A 24,523-nucleotide genomic window follows, 5' to 3' on the forward strand; every position below is an offset into this window, starting at 1 on the left:
TCTACAACTTCAATTTCCCTAACAATTTTGTTTAGGATGACTTCTTTTTGCGATGAACAATACCCTTCCTGGGTGTTCCTTGAGGAAACCTTTAAACTGCTGAGGGGCTTTAATATTAATGATTTTAAGGGATTTGTCAAAAAGCATATCTTTCTTTTTCGAAGCACTTCATCATCTTTGAGAAAAGAGTGCTTTAGAAACCTATGATGTTGTGTGCTCTATATGTCAGTTTTATTGATTATATTTGGTGCTTTAAGAATACCATAGCCCTTGTGGGAAAACAGGTACTTTAATGCTCTGTTGGTGGCACTATGAACTGGTCCAATCATTTCAGAAAGCATTTTGGAACCATACCCAAAAAGCTATTAAACTGTGCATATCTTTTGACCCAGAGATAGTGCTACTAGATCTATCTCAGAGAGATCAAAGAAGAAGGAAAAGGACCCATATGTACAAAAATATTTGTAGCAACTCCTTTTATGGTAGCAACAAATTTGAAACTGAGGAGATGTCCATCAGTTGAGGAATGGCTGAATAAATTATGGTATATAAATGTGATAGAATACTGTTGTACTATAAGAAATGATGAAGTGAACAGTTTCAGAAAAGACCTGGAAAGACTTGTATGAATTGATGCAAAGTGAAATGAGCAGAACTAGGAAAGCAAGTTATACATTAAAAATATTATAAAAAATAATCATCTCTCAGAAACTTAATGACTGATCAACACGAGGACCAACCACCATTCCAAAGGACTCATGATGAAACATGCTATATATCTCCATATGAAGAAGTGATGGACTCAGAATACAGATTGAAGCTTCTTTTTTTTCTCCTCTTTTTTTTTTTTTTTTTTTGGATTTAGCTAATGCAGGAATTTGTTTTGCATGCCTATACATATTTGTAATGGGTTGTTTTCTTGCCTGCTCAGTGAGTAGGAGGGGAAGAGAATTTGAAACTGAAAATAAAATAAAATTGAATTTAAAAAATATATATCATCACTTTTCCAACTAAGAGCCCATGGAGCCCACCACCCAATTGACCCACAGGGAGATTGAAGCTCAGAAAGGGAAAGTCCCTCATGTCTGGTTTGGAAGCAGACCCAGAAGTTGATGGAGTCCAACATCCTCACCTAACATACGGGACTATGTGGCTCAGAAAGGAAATGTAACTGAAGATTCAGGAGATTCAGAAAAGGGTAAAGACTCAGAGTCCATGTTGTCTAACACTGTCACTTGACACACATACACAGAAATACTAAAAATCAGAAAAAAATAAGTCTCTGAGTTTCCCAGAGTGTCTGTACTGGAAAGAAGCTCAAGCAAGTATACCATAACCTCCAGAAAGGGGCATTGTGAGCAAAAGAGGATGAGATGGTTAAGTCAAACTAGTTAAGTCCAGTTGAAGTAGAAATGTAGACCCTGAAAAGAGAAAGAAAAGAAGTAAACTTTGAGAACTTTTTTTTAATGGGGCATGATTTATGCCGCAACGTGGCAATGGATGTTTTCATCCAGTCTATCAGTAAGCCTTTATTAAGAACCTGTCATGTGTCTCAGCACTATCCTGGGTTCTGGGGCTACAAATACCAAAGAATAAAGTAGCCCCTGCTTGCTTTCTAGGGAAAGAACAAATTGAGTGATATGTGACTACCTGTCTTCTCCGTGGTATGCTATGGGTGAAGAAACAGACCATAACCACTTATTTACTTCCTCATTTTTATGCAATCACAATATTTCGAGCTAGAAGGTACATAAGAGATCAGCTTATCCAACTTCTTTTTATAGAGGAAGAAACTCAGACCTAGGAAGTAGAATGACCATTTTCAATCTCATATACAGAGTTAACTAGCCAAGTTAGAATTTAAACCACATCTCCTGACCCTGAGATCAGGATTGTTTTCACTTTACCAAAATGCTGCCCCCCCCCTTGTGTCCTCCAGACTAGTTAAGTGCATCCTTCAAAGCCTGGTTTAAGTCCCACTTTGTATAATTGTGTGTCCCTTTCCTAAACACTCATGCTTTGGGGAGGAGCAAGGGCAATTATAAAGATAGATTCCTTGAACAAATCCTCTTGCTTGTTTGGGTCCTGATTGATTTTTCAGGCCTTTCAACCCCTGAGAGTGTTCCTACAACCAAGGCAGCAGCCCAATAAGTAATCCAGTTTATTGATGCTCTTTCTCCCTGTATATAAAATGACCACAGACATTTTTCTTCTAATTACCTTAGCCCTGTTTTGTTACTTCATATGCAGACCCATTAGTGATACATAGGCTTTCATGATTCTCAAGCTGGCTTCAGGTCTTTAGCTTGTTAAACTACTCACCTGTAGAAGCTTTTCATTTAAATCATTTCATTGCATCTGTGCCCCAGATTGCTCATTTTTATACACTCATGTGTGCCCTGTGTTTACCTGAGGAATATCATAGTGCCAAGCATAGTAAGTCCTTATTAAATGTTTGGTGACTTGAAGGAAATTAGGAACTCAACTGAAATAGCTCTTTCAATAATTCTGATTTCTCTTTATTATGCTGTCCCAGCCTTTTCTTCGTTGATTCCTTTGTTAGAGACACTAAGATTATCTCTTTTCAAATGAAGCTGAAATCAACAAAAGCAAATCTGACTCACAGCTTAAATTTGCTTTACCAAAGCAATTGAGATCACTAGGACCATATTGTATGAGATGAGGGGTTATGGAGAAGTAGGAGGCAGTTACCTGGTGCAATGTATTTCCCTAAAGACTACCCAACTAGTACAGTAGTGATTAGAATTTAAAATAAGAAAATATCCAGTTGATTAAAGGTTTAAAGTAATTTCTAATTTAGGTTTCTAGTTTACATGGTCTTTTTTCAGTTTGTCTTTGAATCCCTGGAACCTACTGTAGTGCCTTTCCTAGTAGGAACTTAACAAATACTTCTTATATTGATTTTTGCGTTTTAGATAGATTTTTCTCCTCGTTTTCCTCACTAAGTTAAAGTTGACCTGTAATGATTTGAAAATAGTTTCCTTGGTTTGGATTTTATCAAATTGGATGAGGTGGTGAACTGTTCTAATACTGACAGATGTTTTTGGATTGTTGTTTGAATTAATAAATGTACCTGCCATTCACTTTCCAATGCATCATTATAGTCATCATTCCTGGCTATAAGCACAGTTTTTTTTTTTTAACATTGGCTGAGTTCAACCTATCTACCAGTCTTCCTCTATACTTCCTGATTTATTTTTATATTTTCTTGATTTAATAACTTAGTCATGTTGTGGAGATGCTTGGTATATAACTGATATGAGGTGACAAGAGAAGGTTAACTCCCATGGGATAATGATAGATACCTAGGAAGTAACCAAAGAAAATTGTAGGTCTCTTGTATGTAGTGAAGACAACTAGAAGTAGATGTCATTAATAAGGCAGAGAGGACATAGTATCAGTCAATCAAGTGTTTATTAAGTACCTGTTTTGTACCTAGCATTTGTATTTTGCACTGCAGTGATCTAAAGGGAATAAAAGACATAGTTCTTTCCCCTGAGAAGGTTATAATCTTATTGAGAAGCTAAGACATCTATCCAAGCAATTAGAGAACAGTTTAAGGTGTTGTATAATCAGGGACTAAACCAAATGGTACAGACCACTGATGTCAGACACACAACCCCCAGGCCACATGTGGTCCACAGCACTCCTGTGTGTGGCCCAAAACAGATTAAAATATAATTGAGAAATAATTAGTAAAATAAATAAAAATGCAGTAAAACATAAATAATGTCAATGTGTGGTTTTCTAATTCACAGTACACTGCCCACAGGGATCCTTATATACAGTTTAGTGGACCCTGTTTCTCCTTTGAGTTTGATACCACTGGTATAGCCTCATCATATAAGAGTTCAGAACATTGAGAAAAAATCAGTGTGAACTAGAGTAATCAATAAGGAATTATGAGAAAATTAGAATGAGAAGTTTACCTTGATGGAAGAGTAAAATTCAAACAGGAAAAACAGAAGAGGAATGTTCAAGACAGGAAGGAGTAACATCCAAACCAAAAAGATTCAAAAGGGCTTAGAAAACACCTCAGCAAATATTTGATATTCTTGTCAAGGAAAGACAGATGGTGGCCAAAGGCCTTATCAATGTAGAAGATAAACTGGGGTTTTTTTTCTTTGTTTTTTTTTTTAAAAAACATTAAAGAGGAGAACACTGGAAGATTATGAGCCATATCACCTCTTAAACAATAAGCAATGGAGAAAAAGTACAGAAAGCTTGGCAAAAGACCTAATTAAGGGTGTTTAAGGCTAAAATGGAGGAAGGGTAATAAACAGATGAAAAATGGCAGTTGCAGATAGGCAACCTTTGATTCAAGGTATGAAGAGACTTCCTAAAAATTAGAGCTGGTCAGAAATAGAATGGACTGACATAAAAGGTAGTGAGTTCTTAATCTCTAGAGGTGTTCAAGGAGAACCTGAATGATCTAAGTATGCTGTAGACAAGATTGCTCCTGAGGTACAGGTTGGATTAGATCAGGGCTTCTTAAACTTTTTCCTCTTGCAACCACTTTAAGCACTTCTTAAACTATAGGTCACAACCCCATATGGGATTGTGACCCACAATTTAAGAAGCATTAGATTAGGTAAACTAAGATTCTTTGATAAATAATTCTGGAAGAAGCAACAGAGGTGCTTGTTGTTGTTCAGTCATTTTAGTTGGATCTGACTCTGTGAGCCCATTTGTGGTTTTCTTGGCAAAGATACTTGCAGAAGTTTGCCATTTCCTTCTCCGGCTCAATTTTACAGATGAAGAAACTGACTTGAGTCACTTGACTAGGGTCACACAGGTAGTAAGTGTCTGGGGCCAGATTTGAACTCAAAAAGATGATTCTTCCTGACTCCATGACCGGCACACTATCCACTGTACCATCTAGTTGCCCATTACCATTACTGGAAAATGAGACAGAGCTATTCAGAGGCTGGCTCTCTAAGAGGGTAGAGAGGAATCATTGGTTAATGAGCTGATCCTAAAAACTGCCTGATAGAAACAAAGAAGATGTAAAGCTACAATAGTACACAGCATGGTATAAACTGACAAATCTGCATTCTGAATTGAAACACCAAAAAATGAGCAATGTGAAATTTCTCAAGCTGCTTGCTAATTAACTGCCAACTACATTACCATAAAATAAAATAACTAAATATGAAATCCTTTCTACAATAGGCAATCTCAGCCTCTGTGTTATATCAAGACCCAGGAAAATCCAAAGTCTTAAAAGTAGTTACTATCTCTTTTAAAACACTATTATAAACCATAAACTCGTAAAAAAAATACTAATATAATTAAATCACATATGGAATAACTGTCCAAATAAACCCTCAAAATTTAAACTAATTATATTTTAATAACACAATACTTTGCTTGATGAATCTGTTATCTCACTCAATAATGCACTCGCTCCCATGGTGTAGCCCAGAACCCTCTGCCTACTCACCCTGGATATATCTCCTGTTCATAGTCTCCCATAAGCCACCCATAGGCAGTCCACCCAGCTTGCTGAGAGCCTTTCTCAAGAGCGTGGCCTTGAGTGATTCCAGTGAAGAATGTATACTTTCCATCAGTTCTCATTCTTATATCTTATAAGTCTCCCCTGCCTCTCTCAGTTTTATATCTGTGGTCAGTGGATCATGTATATAGATGTGGCCATCTAGTCTGACCACCTTATTTTACACAGGAGGAAAGTGAGGCCCAGAGAGGCAAAGTGATTTGTTCAAGGTCACAAAGGTAGTGAGTAGTGGGATCTGAGTCAAGTTGGAGTTCTTTTGGGTACACCATGCCCCTCTCTGAAATTCTTTATGTCACTTCTCCTGGACAGATTTTCCTTAGAAATATGTTGAGATCTTCTCTTGCCCATTATGAACCTTTCCATTGCCCTCTGGGTCATTTGCAATTTTAATTCTTCAGAGGCTATGATGTTACATGACCCATGGCTATACAAGATCATTGGAAGAATACTGATTCTCATAAACAATACAAGTGTAAATTATTTTCTTAAGGATTTTTATAGAGATGGGTCAGTAGTTATTGATATTTTCTCAAGTACTTTTTGGGGAAGAAATGATTTTTCTTTTTTTCTTCATCTTTTCCATTATGATCTAAACATCAACAATCATTAACATTTTAATATACAAAAAAGGAAAAAGGAAGACTGTATATGAAACAGAAAATACTAGGTAGTATATTTTTCTTTTTCAAAAAGAGCGTACTAAATTTAACAAGATGAGAAGAACACTGCCTTATTTGTGTCCCCTTCTGAACTTATTTCTGTTATCTCCTATGCATTTTAATGTTTTATTAATAATCTTTTCTTTTTTTATGCTATTATTATCTGTTCCCCATTCCCCAAAAGCAGCCCATTCTTGTACTATGTATAGTCAAGCAAAACAAGTACATACATTGGCTGTTTCTGAAAATGCATGTCTCATTCTGCACCTCTAGTCTGTTACATCTGCCAAAAAATGGGAAGTATATTTCATCATTAATCTTTTGGAATCGCGACTAGTCAGTGATAGTGATGAAGGCTGGAGCGATAGGGGTACAGGAACTCCAAGGCTGTAGTTCCCTGCATGGGCTGTCTGGAAAAGAATTCACAGACTCAAGCATCGTTGAGGTCAGAGTGGTAAAGATTTGTTACACTTTTTCAGAGGGCAAGAGTTCTTAGGGAACCTGCAACCTTAGAGGGTACAGGTAAAGTTTATGTAGGATATTCTATAGTAGAACATGTGCCAAACATGCTAACTAGGTGATTCAGGGTGAGATTAGGGAGGGGTTAAGGAATGGTTAGTTCTTAAAGGAATGTGCACTTTTAGTATCTACTGTGCAGGTATTTTACCCAGAGTTCATCAGGAAATAGCCCAAGGTGGGGGAGGCGGGGTGCCTACATGGAGGTATGGTTTTAGATCTGAAACATCACTAAGTCAACTAATGGTCAGGACTGACCAAGGAATACCAGGCTGCTCTCATCAATGTCTTATTAGACAAGATAAAATGTAAGGGAGCATACTTATGAATAAGTCTAGGATATATATGATTGGTCAGTGAGCAGCAAATTGTTATGACTCAGTATACAGCCAGTTCAGCCAGTACACAGCTGATTCAAACTAGTAAATTCTATAGGTGCAACTGGCTACTGTCACAGAAAAAGAGATGAAAGTTTTCTTAGGGAAGGCTGTGTCCTTGAGCTGGAGAGAAACTGCCTGGCATAGTGTTTTGAGGCTATGGAAAAGTGTGATTTTTAAAGAGAAATGCGATTTTAGAATTGGGGTCCAAGCACAGGCACCGAAGCACCCCATCAATAAGAGTTCTTAATTCTTCTAAAATAATCTTGTTTTCCTGTGGGGTATTTATTGCATAAATTAGTATTCTGATTGTGCTCTCTTTGCTTTACATTCATTCATAGAAGTTTTCTGATGTTTTCTGAATTCATCTCTTATCATTTCTTACATATTCTATTACATTCATGTACCATAATTTGTTCAGTTTTTCCACAGTAGATCAGAACTTCCTTTATTTTCAGTTTTTTCCTACAACAGTACAGGCTGCTATAATTGTGTACACAAAGGTCCTTTTCTTCTGTCTTTGATATCATTGGGTTAGTGGTATTGCTGGGTCAAAAGATATGCACAGTTGTATGACTTTTTCAGGATAGTTCCAAATTGCTTCCCTGAATGGTTATATCTATTCATGGCTCTGCCTGTAGTGTTTTGGTATGCTACTTCTCTCATAATTTTTTTTCCAAAGGATTTGCTATCCCCCTTTTTTGATATCCTAAAAATTCATTACTCAGTACTACCAAAATTATGTCACTTCCATCATGGATCCTCCCCTGCATATTCTTGGTCTAATACTACTACTCTTATCTTTTTTTAAGTGCTTTTTCTTCCTCAGGAAGCACATTGAGGACTATCCTGTTACAGAGTCCAAATATGGAGCCAAAATTGCCCTAAGTGGGGAATAGTATTTATTACAGAAATCTAGACAGATCTTTTCCATTTTTCATCTCTTTGTTTCATCTTCAAACACCCCTGGGATGATCTGATTTAATTAGGTCTCTTATTGATCTTTCCATAAACTTGTCTTTTCCCTTTCCTTGCTTCTTGTTTATGAGGTAATATTCCTCAAAATCTTCCACCCTCCTCGTCTATGATGTTTTACAAATAAGTTTTATCTTCTACACTGGGAGAAAGGTCAGTGATCTCTTTCAAGCTTTAAGATCCTTTTCAGCAGGTTTATGCATGCTGGCCACCTTGCTCCTCCTCTCCTCCTCTGCTATCAGAGGCCAATGTTCACATAGTCTCTGATATGAATTATTTAAGTAAGTGACAGCCTGCTGACAAATGATTTCTCATATTTATTCCATTCATAATTATTCTCCAGTATGACTTGACTTATCTGATTCAACAAAAGAAAGCCTTGCCATATTCCTAATATTCGTGGGGTTTCTTTCCAGTATGAATTCTCAGATGTTGGATAAGATTTTCACAGTAGGTGAGTTTTTCCACATTCAGTTGCATTCATAATATTTCTTTCCAATTTGAATTCTACTTGTTAATGGGTCAATCACTAGTTTTTAAATTCTACATCATTACCTACCTTGATTTTTTTTTATTTAATCATCATACATGTTAAAAACATACTTGTTGCTTTCCTTGACTTTTTTTTATTTAATCATCTGCTCTGACATGGAAGAGTAATCAGTTAATGAGTAATTACAAAATTAACAAAGTCTGGAGTCAGAGTTCAGAATTAAGCTCCCCGAAGATCCTCTTATTTTTCAGCAGTTCCCAGTGTTGGCTACTTACTGCCTGTTACAGTCTGCCCCACACCATTAAGGTAAAATTGCCCCGTCTGCCCCTCCAGAGGCCGTGTTGACACTCCTAAACAGGCTGAAACCTCAGCTGTCTGGTAGTTGCTGACATGCTGTATACAAAGCCAGGAGAGGAGTAGCACAGAAATATGTTTTAACTTTTGCCCAGTGGATAGAGCCCAAGGAGTTGGCTCCAAGTGGGGAGGATGTGGTAGGGAAGGGGAGCAGATTGTACAGGCAAGTTATTGATTGCTGTCCTCCTGCATTTCGTTCTTGTTGCTCATCCTATAGTCAGATGCTCCTGTCCTTTTAATGAACTTTTGTTGCTATCTTTTTGTTTTTACATCAACTAAATTTCCCTCTCCATCTTTCCCCCTCCCTGTTCCCAAAGAGCTATCCCATCTTCTATTCTTTTTCGATTAAAAATGTCTCTGCTAGCTGAGCTTTGGTTACTCAGTGAAAAGCAGAGTGCCTGTGATCACTTTGGGCTTCTTAAGTCTCAGAGATTCTTTTGTTGGTTTGATTTTTTTTTTTTCTAAAATTACTGTGACTTAGAATTGAAGGAGAAGGTCAATGAAAAGAGAACCTGACCCTTGAGCACCTGATAAAATCTCTTCCTTAATGCAGAGGTTTGCTTCACACAGCCTTTCCATATAGAGCTTATACACATTAACTTCTCAGGCTGATTGGAATATTAAACAGCAGTTCATTTTGCTGGAGCTTCAGCTTGTCCATATTTACGCAACTCTCACCTTGTGGGAAAATAAAAGTACTTCAAATATTAGATAAGAGAGAGACTGGTACTATTGATGACTCTTCAGCTATCTCGAGACCTTTGCTGTAGGAGGGGTTTAGTCCTTTTTTTTGCTTCTTATTCTTTGGCACTAAATTGTCCCCATAGCTTGGGAATTTCTCTCCCATGCTTTCCCAGTTGCTTTCCATTTCAGATGAAGGATGTAGAAACAGTAACACTTAATCTTCTAGCGTTAGGGGATGCAGTGTGACTTGGATTAGTATGAAATATTCTTTTCATCCAAAAGTGATTTTGATTGAATTTGACTGAAGGAAACAGTTCTAGTGACCTCATATTTTATTTTTGTGTCTAAAATGTGAAGCATCTCAAAGATACTAGACTCTGAAGGTGATCAGAAGAATTAAAGGCAGTCGCATCACCCTGAAGAACTCACTTAAGCAGGTCTAACTTGTAACTCAGTGTGATAGGACCGCTGTATTATTATTAATTACGCTGCTGGGTGTTGGGAGATGTGTTTCCACATAGGCTTATACTAAATGTACTGTGAAGCATGAAGCATAAAAGTTCTTTAAAAAAAAAGTTCTCAGGCTCCCTCAGTTAATTTGTACTTCCCAGTATACCCAGAGAACATGACGGACGGCTCCTTAATTCAAGTAACCAGTGAAGAAGAACGTCAGTGAACTGCTCTGTTGGTCACTAGTTGTATAATCTTGGTGAAGTTTTCTTTCTCCATGTCTCACTTTCATCATCCGTAAAATGAGGATAATAATATTTGTACCACCTACCACAGAAATGACATCATGAGTGAACTTTGAGTAGGATGATGTTATTTGTGGTAGTTATTAAATCTTGTATCCCATGGTGCTTTACTCCCTAGGAAAAAAATGTCTTATGTCAATTATGTTACTAGAGGCAGCTGATGGCACAGTAGATAGAGCACTAGGCCCAGAGTCAGGAAGACGAGTTCAAATTCAGCTTCAGGTACTTACTAACTGTGTGACCTTGGGCAAGTCACTTAGCCACTGCTAAGTGACAGTGTTCGCATGTGTAAAAGTGGGAACAATAATATCACCCACCTCCCAGGGATGTTGTCAGGATCAAATGAAATAATATTTATAAAAAAATAATAATATTTTTAAAAAAAAAAATACTTGACGCAGTGCCTGGCACATGGTGGGCACCATTTAAATGCTTATCCCCTTTTCTTCTCCTTTATGTCATATCCATACCTAACTTTCTGTGACATAAATACGTGGATAGTGAGATCCTCATTTTATACATAACGAAGCTGAGGCCTAAAGAGGCTAAGTGAGCTGGTCATGATTACAAGGGTAGTAGAGTGAAATCAGGAGCTTCTGTCTTCAGTGTTTCCTTTTCAGGATGTCCACATCCTTTACTTGTGTATAATTATTCTTATAAAATTTCCTTTCCAAAAGGAGAAAATCTCTCCTTTTAATTCTCAAACCTGAAGTTAAGGTGATTTCAGTTGTATTTTCTTAAAAGTTCACTAAAGTATCTCATTATGTTTTTTGTTTATTTTGTTTTTTTAAGGGGTGTGAAGTGAATGGGGGAGTGATTAATTGATTGAGTCTATTGATTCCCACACCCTTACCCTCAAATTAGTAACTTCAGGAATACAGTTCCAAACGGTATTCTAAAATGGTTAGACCAATTCATGGCTATAGCAGCAAAGCATTAGTGTTCTTATTCTTCCAAAGCTCCTTCAACAGTTATCATTTTTATCTTTCCTAGTCCTGTCAGTGTGCAATAGAATCTCAGAGTTGTTTTAATTTACTTCTCTAATAGTTAGCATTATTATTATTATCAGGGTAGCTGGGCGGTACAGAAGATAGAGTGCTAGTCCTGGAGTCAGGAGGACTCATTTTCTTGAGTTCAAATCTGGCCTCAGAGACTTACTGTGTAACCCTGGGCAAGTCACTTAACCCTGTTTGTCTCAGTTTCCTCTTCTGCAGAATGAGCTGGAAAAGGAAATGGCAAACCATTCCAGTATCTTTGCCAAGAAAACCCCAAATGAGATCACAGAGTCAGACACAAATGAAATGACTAAGATTCCTTATTACTAGCAATTTAGAGCATTTTTTCAATGGTTATTGATATTTTTTCCTTTGAAAACTATGAATATTCTTTAACCACTTATTTTTTGGTTTCGAAAAAGAAACAGTCCCAATCATGTCAGTCAGTCAAGAAGCATTTATTAAGCTCTTACCATATGTTGGGCACAATAGTGAGGTCATGGAGTTTCTTAAATTAGAAAGTCATATGATCAATTCTAACCAGAAGACAGTACTACATGCAGAACTGAACTTCATAGTTTCTGAGCCCTTTAGAGTTAACCCTTTGTTTCAAAGGAAGGGGAAAAATATCAGAAGGAAGTTCAAGGTTTCAAGAGCTTTTCTAAAATGGATGACATGGGAATTTAGAACTGCTTCCAGGAAGCTCTGTTAGATACTATTGTCATCTTTAAAACTACAATAGTGATAAAGTCTTATGCCTCCAGAAAAACAGAGCTATAAAGATTTTTCACTTACTTTATAAACCACTGAGAAAAGCAAAGCACAATTACTCAGTGTGATAATGAAGAATGAGATGTATTTTAGCCAGAAATTTATTTTGTGAGTCTAAGCTTGGAACTCTTTTTTTGCCCCATGTGAAAGAATTAAAATTTCTGTGACGACTCAGAGGCCTACATTTGATTAACACTCTGGTAGGAAAAGCTCATTCAAGTATCATGACCTTGAGAGTGGGGCCACGTTTTCCACTTGCTTTGACAGGACTTAAAATAGTTCCACATGCAAACAGGTACTTCACAACATTTGTGAATGCTGCAGACCTCATGGAGCTCTTGGACAAGCATTTGCTAAGTGACTTGGACTCGTCAGGTTAGCTCTGTTTCAGAACTCACTTTTCATTCCTTTGCAATCTTAGTATTGTTTATAGCAAATACACAAACCCAATAGGAATTGAGTAGTTCTGCTTTCTTTCTGACATTGTTTACCCGTATCCTTTATACTGAGACATTAGGCCTACTCCTTTCTGGTTCTTCCCATTTTGAGCAAAGCTTCAAAATCCTTTTCTGTTGTACAGAACAGTGTTTGACAGCCTTATGTAACACTGGGTTTGGGCTCCTTGAAACTATTTTCACTAGGACTTAACCAATCTTTTATATTGCTACTCTCAGTGTAACCTTTGATTTCATACTCTGAACATGACCTATATTAATAAGAGAGGCAGCTAGGTGGTACACAACCACTAATTGTATGACCCTCAGCGAGTCACTTAACCTATTTGCCTCAGTTTTCCTCATCTGTAAAATGGCAATAATAATTGCACTTACCCACCAGAGTTTTTGTGAGGATCAAATGAGATATTAATTGTAAAGCATGTGGCATAGTGTATGGTATATAGTAAGCACTATAAAAATGCTAGCTATTATTATCATTATTATTATTATGACCTTTTAAAATCTAGCTCAATGAAGAGCTCCCCATTCCCTCCTTGAAATTATTTAAGGTTGTATTTTCATTATAAGAGGTGCTAAAAAAAATCCTAGGGAATAAGCAAAGATACTGATTGAGACAATTAATAGCTAATAACTAAAGCAAAATTGCAGGTTAAAATCCTCAAAAATCAATAGCATTTCTACATAGTAATAAGACCAAAGAAGCAATAATAGAAATAATGGAAAATTCGAAATAATACAAAATGCATAACATATCCAGGGACTGACTTACCAAAGTACACAAAAGACTTGAATAGATTCAGTTACAAAGTGCTCCTAAAAGAAATGAAGAAAAACTTTACAAGTTGAAGAAATATTCAGTGCTCAGGGGAAGGCTGTGCTAATATAATAAAAATAACGCTATCAAAATGCATTTATACTTTTAATGTTATACCAATAAAATTACCAAAGGACTTTATAGAACTCAATAAAATAATAAAATTCATTGAGAAAAATGAAAGACCTAGAATACCAAGGGAAATGATGAAAAGAAGTAGGGTGAATGGGAGAATGTCACTTCCAGACTTCAAACTATATTACATAAAATGGCAACTATCAGAACCATCTAGTATGGGATGAAAAAGATAGATCAATAAAACAAACTAGACAAGGAAGGATCAGAAACAGTAGAATAAAATAACCCAGTGTTTGTTAAAGTGGGAAACAAATTACCTAGGGGGAAAAAACTCCTACAACTGCTAGGAAAACTGGAAGGCAGTGTGGCAGAAATTAGGCTTAAACTAATACCTTACAACATATTCCACAGTAAAACTGATATGTAGCCTTAATATTAAAGATAATGACATTTTTTTAATTCAAAAAGAAATATATACTTCTCACTGCTCTGAATAGGAGATATATTCTTACCCAAATGAGATAGTGGCAATTGCAAAAGATAAAGTAGACAACTTTGATTACTTAAGACTGAAAAGCTTCTATACAGACAAAATTAATGCACCTAGGATAAGAAGGGAGGTGGTTGAATCGGAGAAAAAAATCTGTATCAGATTATTTAGTGTCTCCTGTGTGCCAGGCACTGTGCCAAGAGCTGGAATGAGTAAACAGTTCTCAAAAGATTTGCCAAGAGTTTACAACCACATGAAAGAATGCTCTAAATCACCAATAATAAGATGAGTGCAAATCAAAACAGCCCTGAGATTTCACCTCAAATTCTGCAAATTGGTCAAAATGACAAAAAGTGACTAGTCAGTGTTGAAGGAGTTGTGGACTGAAAGATCAAGCAGGACTCAAATGAGGAGATGTGAGAGGATGCCTCCAATCCACCCCTTTGGGGAGGTAGGAGGTACACAGGTGTCACATGCTGCACTTTCAATGTGCTCATCAGCTGGACTGGGTTTTTTTTCCTCTAAAAAAATGCTGTTTGTCACATGGGAAAAGATAAATGCTGTTTGTCTCTGGGAAGTGGGCAGGGGGGAGGAATATTTGGAATAACTATGATGATGTAAGAAACAGAAAATATCAATAAAAACTTATTTTTTAAAAAAAGAGGTACTAAACAAATGTTTAATTTGATGTATTTATAGGAAAAGAAGTCCATACATATTTATCCTGCCAGAGCAGGATTGTACCCTTTCATGTATAGAATCAGGAAGTGCCCCAGCAGTCATTAGTTTCCCATGATAGACTAAGGAGAAATTTTACTATCCCCACATCTTTAATAGTTTTTCCTGTTGCAGTGAGCTTCTGGAGGCTTTTTTATCCATTTCATTACTTCCCTGTATTCATGAGTAACATTAACATTACAGCTAGCACCTAAACAGTCTTTTTCTTGTTCTCATTCTCTTCATTTTAGATGGAAATTTTATACCATTTTCTGCCGACCCCTTAGACTGGTAAAGGGGATATGCATTATTTAAATACATTTAGTGATTTCCACTAGTTTTGCGGTGAAGTAAGAAAAATAAAGAACATCATTGAGACAGGCTATGATTCTTTTCTGCAGTTGTGTTGTATTGTGGTGTGTGTGTGTGTATGTGTGTGTGTGTTTCAGTCTCTATGCATGTCTTCACCTTTGGTTATAATGTTGAAGGAAGCTTGAAAACACATTTATCTTCTTTGAAAGGAAGATACCCTAAGGAACTTGGGTAACCTCAATGCACAATAATTACATTAATAAATGCAGTCTGGAGAGCTGATATAACTTTTTTTTAATAACTGGTCAGATTGCCAAGTCTTGATTATCTGTGCTTGAGGGAACATTGGCATGGATTATCAAAAGCCAAACTTATTTATTCTTTCCTTAAGAACTAACACAGTTTTTATATCTTTTTTGAGACTCACCAATAATCCTGCAAGGCAGATAAAGAATGTGTTACAGCATCTCCATTTTACACAGAAGGAAAATTAGACATTTACTCAATATAACATAGTGGCAGAGCCCAAGGATAGAGTTCAGGCCTGATTCTTAGGGGAGGTAGAATGAACAGTGGCCTTGGAGGTGGCCGGTTTCTTACTAGCCAAATGACTTTGGGTAAGTTACTCACTTCTCTGAGCCTTAGTTTCCCTGTTTGTAAAATAAGATTATAATTCCAGTACTGTGGATCTCACTGGGTTGTTATAACAACAGTACTTTATAAAAGGTAAAACATGACACTTTTTTCATTCTATGCTAAATTCTCTATAATTCCCAAAAGCAGACCTTTCCATCATAAACATTTTTGTCCTGTGCTCTCTGTCAGGAATGTTCTAGGATTTTTCTTACACAATAATTACGCTCTCGCATGTTGACACATTGGCATGTGGTGAAATTCTCCCTTTTCTCTCTCTTTTAGTTTGAGCGTCAGGACCCTGTCAATGGACGAATCACTGAGAGGCAATTTGGTGGCATGTTGCTGGCCTACAGTGGGGTCCAGTCCAAGAAATTGAAAGTAATGCAGAAGCAGCTCAAGAAACACTTCAAGGATGGGAAGGTGAGTAGTTCTGACTGTATCAGGAGAAGCCGCCATAGGTGTGATTCCCAGTCTGCATCTGCACAGCTCTGCAAGGTGTCTGCCACTCCCACAAAACCTCCAACACTTCTGTTTACCCACCATGTACAGTACCATTTTCACTTGATCCACGCAGATCCCAAATCAACTTGAGAATTCCTGTTTGTCCAACAATCTATATATACCATCTTTCAAAAACTTCTTCACCCTTCTTCCTTGGTTCTTTTTTTTTCCCAGCTAACCCTGGTTGGTGCTTTTTGTTGGTGCATTTTGGGAAATGTAGCCTTTTTCCAGTACTGCCAATAATTATCCCTTGAGATTTAATGGTTTCTTCATTCAAAATGCTTCTGCCTTGAATTATAGAATTTAAAGCCAGAAACAACCTTAGAAAGCATCTAATCCACCTTCACTTTACATGTGGAGTAAGCTGAGGGGTCACGTGACTTGTCAGTAAACATAGAAAACAGCAGAGCAAGACTTTGAGCCCATGCCCTTTCAAAATGGATTCAGACCCATTGGTCTTTCAGCTGTTCCATACCTTTTGCTACCTCAGTGTAATAACTCTTTGAACTAATCCTCCTACTCAGATTAGCCATAGACAACTATTAACATGCTCAGGTGTAGGCAGACAGGTAACCAGAATTTGTAAAGCGCTTATCATGTGCCAGGACTATGCTAACCTCTTGGGATACAAATGAAAACAAGAAGAAAGACAGTCGCTGCCCTCAAAGAGCTTACATTATCATGAGGGAGGACACAAAAGGAGGCTCAGGTGGGGTGAGGGAGTAACATCAAGGAGTGAAGTATGGCCAGTTAAGTCTTTCCCCAGCATGGAGCTCTGGAGGAAACTTCCCAGGGGGGCATAGGGACTAGCATGGCTGAGGTGCTGGGATTAGGGAGAGAGGGGATTGGCTGTAAATAGAGTGACAACCTCCAAGAGTGATAGGTGTGACCTTAAAGAAACCAGCCTTCTGATGTAGGTTGGTGAGACAAATAGGATTCTGTTTTATTGCTTGAGAAAACAAGCAAGCCTGGTTAAAAAACTCTGTCACACAGCCAGGTAGTGTCAGAGCTGGGTATATATAGGCAATGTGGAATAGTGACAACACTGCTGGTTCAAAAATCAAAAGACCCTGCTCTGTAACCTCAGGAAAATTGCTCACCTTTCCTGGACCCAAGGCTTCCTCCTTAGAAAGTGAAATCTCAAAGATCTCTCCTTATGCTAGCATCTTATGATTTTGTAACTCCCAACTCAAGCCCCATGCTCCTTCCTTTGGGCAAAATTAGCCTCTTGGGAAATAGATAGGAAATTGACCTGAAATTTAAAAAAAAAACTGGCCACATCACAGTAATACACCTTTGGTAGAACTATTATTTGATTCAGACATTCTAGAAAGTAATTTGGAAACATACCTTTTTTAAAAGAGTAATTAAAATGCCCATATCCTTTGACCCAGAGATCCCACTGCCAGTTTGTGGAGTGAATATATGAATAGACAATAGAGATGTGTCTCTTTTGTCATTTTAGTAAGGCACTTCCTATTGTAACAGAGAAGTAGCAACAAAATAGATGTACCTTTATTGAGGAATGGCTAAACAAACACATGGTGGACTCTGGATGGAATATTATTATTCTATTTAAAAACTAAAAAGGAATATAAACTTTTCTGAGGAGCTTAGAAAGACTTTCAGCAAGTCAGTCAACAAGCATTCATTAAGCACTTACTGTCAGGTCCTGTACTAAGTGTTGGGAATACAACTACAGTAGAACCTTGGTTTATGAATTTAATTCTTTCTGAGATTCTGTTTGTCATGTGATTTGTTCGTATTGCAGAGCGAATTTTCCCATAGGAAATAATGTAAAGTTGAATGATCAGTACCACAACCCCAAAAATATTCATGTAAAAATAATTATTTATAATTTTAAGCAAGTTTTTTTGTCCCTAATGCACCTGCAATACAATCGCAATGATTAGTGCACAGTATAAACTGAAAATAAAATAAATTGACCTGCACTTTATCTTTGAGAAGAGTCATGGCTGGCATGAGGGAGATAAGAGGGAGGAGGGGGAGGAAGGGTTATTGTTTGGGAGGAGAACCTCCTTCTATGGGAACATCATCAGGAGTGTTCTCTCTTATGCTACTTTCACTAAAAGTAAGACTAACACTACTGCCTTCACTTATTTTCATTTTTTAGAATCACTTTCACGTTTTGACTCACTGATTTTTTTCTTTACGTTCACTTCTAACTAGGAATCTATCTACCAATATTTGGTTTTTGATGTTTTTTTAGTTAATTTGTTTTCAGTTTTCAACAATCACTTCCATGAGTTTTAAATTTTCTCCCCCTCCTTCCCTGAGACTAGACTGCATGCAGTCGTATATGAGTTCAAAAAAAACCATTGCCCTAGTTGAGCATCATCCCTTCACCAGCTGTTCAAGTCCACACATAATTTTCGTACTGTGAATTTTTGTTCATCCTGCAAGACAGATTTTGCGAAAAATATTTCCTCGTCCAGTGAAGTATATGTAAACCAGGTTACTGGTAAACTGAAGTTCTACTGTACAAGCAAAAGAAGGACCTTACCTTACAGGGGCTACATTCTAATGGTGGAAAACAAACACATAAAAGAAAGTTAGGGGTAGGGTTTGGGGGGTAGGGGACAGTGGAGAAATCTGGAGTGAAGCCTGGTGAGACCTGAAGAAGTAGCTGAGTTGAGTCCTCTCCTTACGTGGAGGCTCCACCTCAGAGGCAGAGAAAACTTCCATGCTGGAAGTGATCTCCCAGAATGAAGAGGTTTCTGGGGCATGATGGAGAACCGAGTACAGCCCAGTGAGAAATGAATTGCCACAATATGAAAAACCAGAACTGTATACACAATGACAACAATAGAGAAATGGAGGGAAAAACTCTTTAAAATGAAATTAAACAGTTGCTATGACTGTTTGGCCCCAGAGAAGAATGGAGAAAATACCCCTCCTTTAATTTCAGAAAAGAGAGACTATGGGTATGGAATATTGTAAATACTATCAGACATAATCAGGTGATAGTGTGACTTAATTTTGATGAACTGATTTCTTTAACTTTTTTAAAATCTTGATTATAAGGGAAGGCTCGGTGAAATGACATGTATTTGTAAACAAATGGCACATAAAAATAAAACACATCGCAAATAAGATTAAAACATGTTTAATTGATCATATGGGTGTAATCAAGAGTCCATTCTAAGAAGTTGGATGTCATATGCTCAGAACTACCCCATCTGGTCTTTAGTATGTAGTATTTACATATGTATGAACTTTGCCTCTGATAGGTAAAAAATATCATCAGATCAACCAACATGTTTCCTTCTTAGGAATTAATTGTTCATTATGATGAGCTAAATTCATCACTTTATTATTTAATTATGGTAAAAAAACAAAACAAAACAAGAAATTAGATGTTGGCATCCTCTGTCTTGGAAGAAGGAAGCATTTCAGGCTTCACTAAAACTAATTTCAGGCCTGAAGACTGGAAATAAAAAGCAAAAGATATATTTTATCATCTGGTGAAAATAGTACTAAACTTGTTCCTGGCCCAGAATTTTGAGATTGATTGTTCATACTCTTTGATTAAGTAGTTCATATATCTAGCAGTTCAGTCAAAAGTCTTTCCTTCTAAGGGGAGTGGTTTGTCCCTTTAGAAACCTTTCTCATTACATGAGAAAGCTACATCCTGCTTTCTAAGTATTTTTTTGCATTTCCATTTTTAAGGTATCTGATATGTTGATAAGAAGGCATAAATTTTTTTTCATATTAATCTGTTTCTGTGGGGTGGTCTATATCAAGCAGATAAATGCAGCGTACTGGGCAAAAAAGAAGGCCCTCCTGGGAATGATAAGCATTTATTCAGAACTCAATAACTGTGCTGTGCTTTTGCATTTTCCTTTTTAGCAGCTGGTGGAAACTGAGTTAATTCAGTAAATATTTATTAAGAGCCTTTCATGGGTCTGACTCTGTGCTAAACTCTGGGGATGCCAAAGGAAACAGAAGACAGTCCCTGTGCTCAGGTAGTTTACAATTTAATCCATACAAAGCAAGCTATAGAGAGAATAAATAGGAAATAATTAAAAGAACAGTGAAATTAAGAGGAGTTAGGAAGTCTTCCTATAGAAAGTGGAATTTTTGTTGGGACTTAAGGAAGCCATTGAGATCAGTAGTCAAGAGCAGAAGAGAGAGCATTCCAGGAATGGGAGACAGCCAGAGAAAATGCCTAGAGCTAAGAGAGGTAGAATCTTGTCTTGTTAGTGGACCAGTCAGGAGACTAGCTTCACTGGGAGGGGAGTAAGGTGTAAGAAGACCGGAAAGGTAGGAGAGGGTTAGGTTATGAAGGACTTTGAATGCCAACCAAAGCATGTTGTATTTGCTCCTGGAGGTGATAGGGAGCCACAGGAGTTCATTGAGTAGGGGAGTGACATGATCAGACCTGTGCTTTACAAAAATCAGCTTAATGGCTAAATAGAGAATGGTTTGGAGTGAAGAGAGAGACCATGAAGATGAATATGTAATCCAATTAACAAATGTTTGTGAAAAGAAGCATGCATTTAGTTTGTATTTGGATGAATCTTTGTTATCATAGAGAGGGAGCTAAGGTGTGTCATGGATAGAGCATTGGATAGAACTTGGAGTCAAGAAGACCTGAATTCAGATCCTGCCTCAGATACTTCTTACCTGTCTGACTCTGGGGAAGTCACTTAACCTCTCCAAACCTCAATTTCCTCATCTGAAAAATGAGAATAGCACCTGTTTCACAGAGTGGTTGTGAGGATCCAATGAGTTTGTAATTTGCAAACCTTAAACAGCAGTATAAATGCTGACTATTACAGGGTCTCAGAGACCATCTAAGCCAACCAATAGCTAAACAGTAATCTCCCCTACAAAGCACTCTTGGCCAGCTGATTTTTGCTTAAAGATCTCCAGTAGAGGATAAATCACTACCTCTCTAGGCAGCCTGTTCCACTTTATAATAACTGTAATTGTTAGAAGTTCTTCCTTATGTTCAAACTAAATTTGCCTTTATTAGTTCTGTCTTCAAGGGACCAGACAAAGCAAGTGTGTCCCCTCTTCAGTATGACAGGATAGCAGCCCTTCTTTCTGAGCCTTCTCATCCTGGGTGACTCCCAGCCATATCTTTCCTTAAATCCTCCATTAGAGGACCACCCAGTGTGTGTGTGGTGGGGGCAATAGGGACCTTCCTTTAGAGCTCTTGACATGAGGTGGATGCCAATGCAGAAAGTAGGTTGTCGACCAGTGATCCTTCATTCTCACTGCATGACTACCCCACTTCCTTTTCTAGCCATCCATGTCTCTAATAATATTTTTATGATATTTCTGCACAGTTCATTGGTAATATTTTACAGCATATTCACATCCATCATGCACCTCTCAGTTATTCATATCCTAACTTCTTTGGAAACTATGGTATGTATATATATTTCACAACTCACGACCATAACTCTGTGCACACTTGGTCTAATCCACCTGCTTTTCCCATTTTTTTGTTTTCTTTTGTACTTCTTGATAACATCACATTGGGGTGTTAAATAAATATCTTTGTACATGCTCAATTCCCAATGTGATAGTTTTACTGTCACTGAGAGAGAAAAGAGTTTGCTACATAAGTCTTGATGGAGTTTCCATTTTTGTCTGCTTGTTGTCCTCCTTCCAGTTTCATTCCTTACTGTTCTTTGTATTATCTGACTTAAATGGGCCTTGTGCCCAACTTTTTATCAATTTGTTTTTCCCTCTGCTTCCAACTTTCACTGGTATATGAAGTAGTGTTGCTCCTAATTGTCCACCATTCTCCTCCATAGGATTTGACCATCCAGTTTATATTCTAAACAGATGACTTAGCTTCTCTGTCTCATCTTGGCAACGAGATGAAGTGTTTACTGATTGAAGCAGATTCTCAGCTTTTTTGGTCTTATATCAATTAATATGCATTGGGTTAGCTTCCTTAGTGAATGGGATGACAGTCATCTCTGTGAATGTCTGTTATTTTATCCGTTTTCCATTTACTTTTGCATCAGCAGTTTGTTTAAATAGTTGTTGGTCTTGCCTCACATGTGCATATTGTCTCATGTTCATTTTTTCTTCTAATTTGATAGCAATTTTAATCTTTGTCTTAAGAAGTCAGTGTCCAACTTGAATATAATTGTTTAATAAATAATTTTTACCTTGGTAAATAGTCATTTCCTGTCTGCTAGAATAAAATCAGGTCCATTTTCTGTGATGTTCTTTGATGTATTCCATTTCCAACATCTCCAGAGTCTTTTGGGGGGGGAAGAATTTATGATATATAATTGTGAGTCTTCTTTATCTAGGCTACAAGCTGTTAGCCTGTCTTATTTCTCACTCCCTGACTATAATTTCCATCATATTTTTCACCATCCTTTGCTGTTGCTTTGAAGTCACTGAATGTTGAAATGTGTTAATTTAATTTGGAGGACGTTATTGAGTTCTTCACAAAATTTCTCTATTTTATCTTCTGCAACAATTATTGACATATAAACATCAATTACATTCATGGTAGTTACTTTTCAAATGCTTATCATGAATACTACAATACAATACAATGCAAAATAACCAAGTATCCTATGAAATTTTGCTTTTTTGCACACATTGAAGCCAACTTTGCTAACTTCTGATTTTGCCTTCCCAAGAAAAACCTGTAAATCCTCCTTCCATTTATCTATAACTTCCTTTGGTCTACTGGTTTTATTTATAGTGTTAATGTCAAGATTAATACTGTTTGATTCCTCCAGCAGTATGTCCATTCATTACTCCCTGGACAACGATCTAAATTTAGAGCGTTAATAGCTAACTGAGTATTTATAGATACTCTTAAAAACTGTGATTCTTAGTATCATCTTCCCCTTTTCTGCCCCTCAGCTTCTCTTCCTGCAGAAGTAGAAAGGAATGGAATAGGACCATGAGAAAGAAAAACAACAACAAAGAAAATACCATGCTTTGATCTGCATTCAGACTCCATTGTTATTTCTCTGGAAGGTGATAGCCTTTTCCATCATGAGTGTTTTTGAATTGCCTTCGATCATTGTATTGCTGAGATCTAAGTCCATCAAAGTTGGTCATCACACACTATTGCTGTTATTGTGTAAAATATTCTGATTCTGCTCACTTCACTCAGTATCAGTTCATGGAAGTCTTTCCAGGTTTTTCTGAAATCCACCTGTTTATCATTTCTTATAGCACAATAGTATTCCATTACAATCATATACCACAACTTGTTCAGCCATTCCTCAATTGATGGGTGTCACCTCAATTTCCAATTTTTGGCCACCACAAAAAGAGTTGCTATAAATATTTTTGTACATGTGGGTGATTTCCCCTTTCTTATGATCTCTTTGGGATACAGATATAGTACTACTATTGCTGGATCAAACAGTATGCTCAGTTTTATAGCCCTTTGGATATAGTTCCAAATTGCTCTCCAGAATGGTTGGATCAGTTCACAACTCCACCAGCAATGCATTAGAGTTCCAATTTTCCCACATCTTCTCCAATATTTATCATTTTCCTGTTTTGTCATATTAGCCAATCTGATACAAATGAGGTGGTACCTCAGAGTTGTTTTAATTTGGATTTGTCCAGTCAATAGTGATTAAAAGCATTTTTTATATGACTGTAGCTAGCTTTAATTTCTTCATCTGAAAACTGCCTGTTCATATCCTTTGACCATTTATCAATTGGGGAATGATTTATATTCTTATAAATTTGACTCAGTTCTCTATATATTTTTGCAGTAAGGTTTTTATCAGAGACACTGGCTGTAAAAGTTGTTTCCCAGCTTTCTGCTTCCCTTCTAATCTTGGTTGCATTGGCTTTGTTTGTACAAAATCTTTTTAATTTAATGCAATCAAAATTACCCATTTTGCATTTCATAATGTTCTCTGTCTCTTGTTTGGTCATAAATTCCTCCCTTCTCCAGAAATCTGACAGGTAAACTATTCCTGGCTCTCCTGATTTGCTCATGGTATCACTTGCTATGTCTAAATCATGAATCCATTTTGACTTTATCTTGGTATATGGGGAATATGTTGGTCCATGCCTAATTTCTACCATACTATTTTCTAGTTTTTCCAGCAGTTTGTGTCAAATAGTGAGTTCTTATCCCGGAAACCAGGGTTTAAAGTGATATTTTTAAAAAATTAAATGTTTACAAGGGCCTTTCCCCCAGCATTCCCTGGGCAGCACCAACTCTCAGGATGACCTTTCCAATCATTGGCCTTTTGGCTCCCAGGGGCTCCTCTTTCTCACAGCCAATCGTGATGTAGCAGAGTATTAGTAACTCTGTTTGGACTCCACTGAAGACCGGAGATCTGGATAGGAATGGCTATAATGAGATATTTTGTTTAGAAACTCAGAAGCAAAGTCCAAAAAAGCAAAGCCCTGAGAGGTTTGGCTTC

General features: G+C 37.1%; 1 protein-coding gene across 1 annotated transcript in view; it reads left to right on the forward strand.

Annotated features, from left to right (window-relative positions):
- Positions 1-24,523, forward strand: part of MICU1 (mitochondrial calcium uptake 1) — a 283,476-nt gene that overhangs the window by 209,345 nt on the left and 49,608 nt on the right. Inside the window, exon 9 of the mRNA XM_072628225.1 lies at positions 15,903-16,040. Coding sequence (XP_072484326.1) covers positions 15,903-16,040 — 138 coding nt within the window. The remainder of the gene's footprint in view (positions 1-15,902; positions 16,041-24,523) is intronic.

Source organism: Notamacropus eugenii, chromosome 1, assembly GCF_028372415.1.
Source record: "Notamacropus eugenii isolate mMacEug1 chromosome 1, mMacEug1.pri_v2, whole genome shotgun sequence".
Lineage (NCBI taxonomy): Eukaryota > Metazoa > Chordata > Mammalia > Diprotodontia > Macropodidae > Notamacropus > Notamacropus eugenii.